General features: G+C 39.1%; 1 protein-coding gene across 5 annotated transcripts in view; it reads left to right on the top strand.

Moving 5' to 3' along the window:
- The window catches only part of SPIRE1 (spire type actin nucleation factor 1), a 200926-nt gene that overhangs the window by 145245 nt on the left and 48526 nt on the right, over positions 1–7155 (top strand). For all 5 annotated transcript variants that reach the window (XM_049620471.1, XM_049620469.1, XM_049620470.1 and 2 more), the window contains exons 7-8: positions 5882–5968; positions 6849–6978. In XM_049620471.1, the coding sequence (XP_049476428.1) occupies positions 5882–5968; positions 6849–6978 (217 nt within the window). The remainder of the gene's footprint in view (positions 1–5881; positions 5969–6848; positions 6979–7155) is intronic.

Genomic DNA, 7155 nt, shown 5'->3' with positions numbered 1-7155 from the left:
TAGTCAGAATGGCTAACACTAACAACTCAGGCAACAACAGGTGTTGGCTAGGATGCAGAGAAAGAGAGGATCTCTTTTGCACTGCTGGTGGGAATGCAAACTCTTGCAGCCACTCTAGAAAGCAGTGTGGAGCTTCCTCAAAAAATTAAAAATAGAACTACCCTATGACTCAGCAATTGCACTACTAGGTATGCTGTTTCGAAGGGACACATGCATGCCAATGTTTATAGCAGCACTGTCAACAATAGCCAAAGTATGGAAAGAGCCCAAATGTCCATTGATGGATGAACGGATAAAGAAGATGTGGTACATATATACAATGGAGTAGTACTCGGCAATCAAAAAGAATGATATCTTGCCATTTGCAACTACGTGGATGGAGGTATGCCAAGTGAAATTAGTCAGAGAAAGACAAATATCATATCAAAGACATCAGGCTCTGTGCTGACTTCACTCATATAAGGACTTTAAGATACAGAATAAATGAACAAAGGGAAGGGAAGCAAAAGTAATATAAAAGCAGGGAGGGGGACAAAACAGACTCTCAAATATAGAAAACAGACAGAGGGTTACTGGAGGGGTTGTGGGAGAGCGGGGATGGGCTAAATGGATAAGGGGCATTAAGGAATCTACTGAAATCATTGTTGCACTATATGCTAACTAACTTGGATGTAAATTAAATAAATAAACAAACAAACAAATATAGTACAAAAAAAATAGAACTACCACATCACCAGCAATCTCACTTCTGCATATATTTCCAAAGGAAATCAAATCAGGATCTCAAGATATCTGCACTCCCAGGTTTATTGCAGCATTATTCATAATAGCCAAGTTATGGAAACAGCCTAAATGTCTGTCAACAGATGAATGGATAGCGTATACATATACAATGGAATAGTAATTCAGTCGCAATACAGAAGGAAATCCTGCCATTTGCAAAAACATTGATGACCTTGGAGGACATTATGCTAGGTGAAATAACCTGGGCACAGAAAGACAAATACTGTATATGATCTCATTTGTATGGTGAAGCTGAGAGTAGAACAGTAGGTTGCCAGGGCTCAGTGATGGGGGAACTGGAGAGATGTTGGTTAAATGTTGGTCATAGGTCATATGTTTCAGTCATTAGATGAGTAAGTTCTGGGGACTCAGCACGGTGGCTATCATTACTAATACTCTATTGTGTGCTGAAATATGCTGAGACTACGCATCTTACATGTTCTCATCACACAGAAAATCAGTAACTATGGGAGGTGGTGGATGTGTTAATTAGCTTGGTTGTGGTCATCAGTCACAATGTATACACACATATCAGATAATCACACTGTTTACTTTAGATATGTATAATTTTTACTTGTCCATTCAACCTCCAAGCTGAGGGGAAAAAGCAGTTTGGTTGGGGGCCCAAAATTAATCCATAAACTATAGATTGGCTTTGTACATTTTTAGTTGGAATCTTACGTCATTGTTAGTGGTTCTGTTTTGCTTAAGACAGAAATAGAAAATAATGTTTTTTCAAAGACCAAGTTATTTAAGCTTTTTGTTTGTTGAGGGCTCTGTGAGCTTCGTAATGACAGGTAGTTTTATGTGTTTTTTATGATAATTATCAGTGATGCCTCTGTTTGCCATTCAATGTATCTGGGTATAAATGATACATTTTTTGAACTTGTAGATTGTGGGTAGGAAGTGAAGAGAAATGGATAGATGTTTCTACTTCATGGTAGCCATTGTTTTCCTTTCCGTGTCTTTCTCTGTCTGGTTGAATCTGTGCAAATTGCTTAAGTAAGTATATGCTGAGTCCCTATGCGAGGAGCTGGGCAGATGGAGGTTCCAGTATGATTAAGTTCATGTGGGGAGCTTTCAAGTTTTCATTCTAAAAGACTAAAATTTGGGGTGCCAATGTGGCTAACTTAAACATCCAACTTCAGCTCAGGTCATGATCTCACAGTTTGCAAGTTTGAGCCCTGTGTGGGCTCTAGGCTGACAGCTTGGAGCCTGGAGCCTGCTTCAGATTCTGTGTTTCCCTCTCTCTGCCCCTTCCCTGCCCATACTCTGTCTGTCTCTCTCAAAAATAAAAATAAACATTAAAAAAATAAATAAAAGACTAAAAGTGTGAATAGTTCCTTATTTTATAGAAATGTACCTGGTAAATGAGAGTAGAAATTCAACTACTCATACTTAATCTTCAAAAACTCGATATTAAAAATTTTTATTCTAATGAGTAGATGCCAGTTTCTAATTTCTTTAAGAAATATTTTTGGGGTTTTTTTGGGTTTTTTTTGAATTTTTTTTAATGTTTTATTTATTTTTGAGAGAGAGAGAGACAGAGCATGAGCGGGGGAGGGTCAGAGAGAGAGGGAGACACAGAATCCGAAGCAGGCTCCAGGCTCTGAGCCGTCAGCACAGAGCCCGACGCGGGGCTCGAACTCACAGACCGCGAGATCATGACCTGAGCCGAAGTCGGACGCTCAACCGACTGAGCCACCCAGGTGCCCCATTAAGAAATATTTTTGTACAGGCACCTGGGTGGCTTAGTCAGTTAAGCATCTGACTTCGGCTCAGGTCATGATCTCACGGTTGTGGGTTCTAGCCGTATCAGGCTCTGTGCTGACAACTCAGAACCCGAAGCCTGCTTCATACTGTCTCCTTCGCTTTCTGCCCCTCCCCCGCTTGTGCTCTGCCTCTCTCTCTAAAAAATAAAAAAATAATTTTTTTTGTAAAGAGCAAACAGAGTTTTCAGACCTGGTCCATCTTACATGAGGCACTGTGCTGAGATGTTTTTAATTTAATCCTCAGGTATAGGGGCGCCTAGGGGGCTCAGTCAGGTAAGTACCCAACTCTTGATTTTAGCTCAGGTCATGATCTCACAGTTTGTGAGTTTGAGCCCCAAGTCGGGCTCTGTGCTGACAGCTCAGAGCCTGGAGCCTGCCTCAGATTCTGTATTTCCCTCTCTCTCTGCCCCTCCCCCACTCTCACTCGTTCGCTCGCTCTCAAAAAGTAACATTAAGCATTTTTTTTAATAAAAATAATTTTAAAAATATTTAATCCTTAGGTTTAAACTATACAACCATACCACAGTAATCCACTGTTTTCAGTACATTTGTAGTGATGTTGGGAATTGGTGGCTTAGCCATATTGGATATCATCCAGAATATTAAGTTATAGAAGTGTAAAACATCTCAGTTGGCTTTTTTCAGAATGTTTGAGTAAAATGCTTTAATTCTAACAAATAGCTTCAAATAACTCACCTTTTAAAAATGAAGATGTAGAGGGATGGCTGGGTGGCTCAGTTGGTTAAGCATCTAACTTGGACTCAGGTCATGATCTCACACTCCTGGGTTCAAGCCCCATGTTGGGCTCTGTGCTGACAACTGAGAGCCTGGAGCCTTGCTTCAGATTCTGTCTCTCCCTCTCTCTCTGCCCCTCCCCCACTCGCACTCTGTCTCTCTCTCTCTTAAAAATAAATAAAAATAATTTTAAAAAATTTTAATGAAGATATAGAAACAACACCTTTTATTTAGAAGTTCTTTGTTTAAGGCATCGTGGCTCAAAAATGAGATCAAGTTGTAGAAGTGTCTTATTTACTTGTGGCTCTACTATTTGTGTTCATCCAGGAATCATTTATCATTGCAGCTCAGACAACTTGTTTCAGTATGTGTTCTGTATGTGTAGGGGTGTAATTTCACTGAGCCAGCTGCAGAATGGTATTAGCACAAAGTTGCTTTTTCTCCTCATGGTAAGGATTTTCACTGACTCACATCCATAAAGTTCTGCGATCTACCTCATGAGCACTGACACACACTTTGTAATTGGGATCCAGGATACAGTTTCTGACTAGTGAGGAAACTGTGCACTTTTTTTAGGGAATGGAATTCACAACCCTGGCCTTATTTAAACCATTCCCTAAGCCCTGCTGTTGTGATGGAAAGTATACATTAAAGTAAAAGCATATGAAAAATGGCTAGAAAGATATGTATTACCCTGTTCAGGAGTATAATTGAAAGTTAATAGGAAAGTCTCATTAGGTTGTTCTATACAATAAGGATTTAAAAAAATGTCTTATGTAACATGAAATCCATAGATGGGGGTTGTGCCACATTAGGCCTCTAGCTCTGCTGCTACAGGACATGCCCTCCTTGAACCAAGTACTAGCAGTCTCAAGCTTGACTTGGTTCAAGCAGCTTTTACTCCTAAATCTTTCCATGGGCCATCCTGGCCTCATTCAGGACTAGGAGGTATGGCCCAGGGAAGGAGAGAGTGGATGCTATGTGGGCCACAACAGGCTTGTCATCCTCCCTGAACTCAGGTAGAAGGGTTGCATTTGGGGATCCAACCGTGCTTGGGAGTGGCAGTTCAGGTCCTTTTTTAAAAAAATATATTTAACATTATTTTTCAGTGGACACAAAATAACAACATTGACCAAAAAAAAAAAAAAAATCACAACTCATAATATACAGCTGCAGTGAGGAAAAACCAACTAATTAATGACTTGTGAGCAATTAAAATAGTATTTATAAAGTTGGTGAGTACACAAGAAAACTGTCCATGCCTAAAATGTTGTAGTCTTACAAAAATACTTGAAAAAGGTCTGACCAAATTTTACAGTAATTCTAAAATTTAAGTGACATTTCCAGTAACAAGTTGTGAAGCATCAAAATGAAAAAACGAACCATTGATGCAAGAGGAATAACGAAATTATCTTTTTCTTCTCTCGAACAAAATTGATATTATAAAGTTGTTAGAATATTATGGTGTAATCAAACAGTAGGTCTCCAAAGTAGAGGGGAAAAGTGTTATAGAGATTTTTCAAGCAGTGCATTAGTAAAAAGCATGCTAACTTTTTGGATTATTGAGAAGTTTAAGATGTTTCTCATTTTTTAAATTTATAATTTGTTAACATACCTTTTTCATCCATCTTTCATGAGGAGCATGACAGAAAAATGCCTAGCATATTCTATTTTTTTCCTATAAGACTGGGAAAAAATATGACAAAATGGTCACAACTGTACCTTTTGGGTGGTCATAATGTGAGTTTAGATCATTTTTTGTAGGTTTATTAAATTGCTTTAAAAAATTATTTTGTAACACATTGACATAAAAAAAAAAGTGAAAATTAGGGGTACCTGAGTGGCTCAGTTGGCTAAGCATCCAGCTTCTGCTCAGGTCAAGATCTAACAGTCCATGAGTTCAAGTCCCACATCAGGCTCTCTGCTGTCAGGGCAGAGCCCTCTTCAGACACCGCCCCCCCCACCCCCACCCCCCCCGCCCCGCTCCTCCCTGGCTTGCACTCACTTGCTCGCTCTCTCTCTCTCTCTCTCTCTCAAAAATAAACATTTAAAAAAGAAAAAGGACATTAGAGCAGGAGTCTGAAACAGGTGAGGGCTCTACCAGAACTCTTAAACTTACTAATTGTGTGAATGTAGCAGATGCCCTCCTTGACATGAGTTTTATCTACAGAATGTGAATCAGGTCACCAGTCTCTTTTCTGTTACCTGGGTTTGTACAAGGATGAAAATAAGACGTAAAAGGCTTTATAGTTTATAAAATAGTTAATAACCATAGTATTATTTATTCCATTCACATTTATAATTTTAGAAACTTTTTGTTGGAAGGGATGAATCTAATATATATTTTCCCAAAGTGGTAGAACCAATGATTCATTTGATGAACTTTTATTTTCGTCAATTCTACATAGTTATTTTTGCTCTAGATCACTCAGCCATTTACTCTGCATTTTATTGATTTGAAATGCATCCTTGGTAGAGCCAGAATACACTTCAGTGATATTATGACATATGTTGAGATAACCGCTGTACCCAGAAATTTATAATGATAATCCCATAGTCACATGAATCTTATACTTTATGTCTCCTTTCAGGTGAATGGTGATATTCCCCCTCGGTTAAAAAAAAGTGCTCATGAAATCATCCTGGACTTCATCAGATCAAGACCCCCTTTAAATCCGGTATGTAATCTGAGGCATTCCCCTTGGCTGGAACAAGGTAGCAACATGCTCTTGTCTAGAATGTGATCTCTGGAACTCAGCTCTCAAAGTAGTTTTTACACCAAACTTTTATTCTCAAAATGGTGAAGCCTAACTGTAAGTTACATTCTTCAGTCACAGAAAAATACTTAACAATTATGCAGTACAAGGTTGTCTTAGGATATTTTAACCCAAAATGACCTGAGTCATGGTGCAGTTTAGTAGCTACATGTCCCTGAGCAAATTAATCAGCCTCCGTGAGCCCTTATTACAGCCCTTACAGTAGAAAGAAGGTAATAATAATCTAAGAAGGTTGTGATGACTTACTCAAAATGTTACTTTTAGGGGCACGTGGGTGGCTCAGTCGGTTAAGCATCCAGCTCTTCATTTTGGCTCAGTTCATAATCTTACAGTTCATGAGATCGAGCCCTAGTTGGGCTCTGCACTGTCAGCACGGAGCCTGCTTGGGATTCTCTCTCCCTCCCTCCCTCCCTCTCTGTCCCTCCCCAGCTTGCACTCGTGCATGCCCCCCCTCAAAAATAAATAAATGAACATTTAAGAATGTTACTTTTAAAAACAATAATAGTAATAGATAAAGTATAGTTTACATTTCAGTTGATTGCCTATCATGGTAGCATATTGTGAACATAATTATAACTTCAGCAAAACTGACTCCTTAAAATTGATTGAGCACATGTGATAAATTACTGTGAAATCCAATAATCTCCCTATTGCTTAAAATAGTCTTATCAAGCAATGTTTCAATCAGTGAAATACTATCTATACTGTAGGAATGGACTTCATTAAAAATTGTTTAAGAACAACTATTCAAGTCTGTAGCCATTACTTTTTTTCTTCCAAGGTCTCAGCCAGAAAACTGAAACCCACTCCACCACGGCCACGGAGCCTCCATGAAAGAATATTAGAAGAAATCAAAGCAGAAAGAAAGCTGCGGCCTGTCTCCCCAGAGGAAATTAGACGGAGCAGATTAGGTGAGTCAGCTGCTTACTACACTGCTGGTCCAGCCTCATCCACTTGAAGCAATGTCTTTATACAACCAGCCCAGTGAAAAATAGTGGTATAGTGCAAAGTAAAAGTAGTGTTTGTTCCTCTTTCCTTTTCTCTCTCTCTCTCTCTCTCTCTCTCACACACACACACACACACTCACA

The sequence above is a fragment of the Panthera uncia genome (genome assembly GCF_023721935.1).
Source record: "Panthera uncia isolate 11264 chromosome D3 unlocalized genomic scaffold, Puncia_PCG_1.0 HiC_scaffold_8, whole genome shotgun sequence".
NCBI classification, from domain to species: Eukaryota; Metazoa; Chordata; class Mammalia; order Carnivora; family Felidae; genus Panthera; species Panthera uncia.
This window is presented reverse-complemented; position numbering and strand designations above follow the sequence as displayed.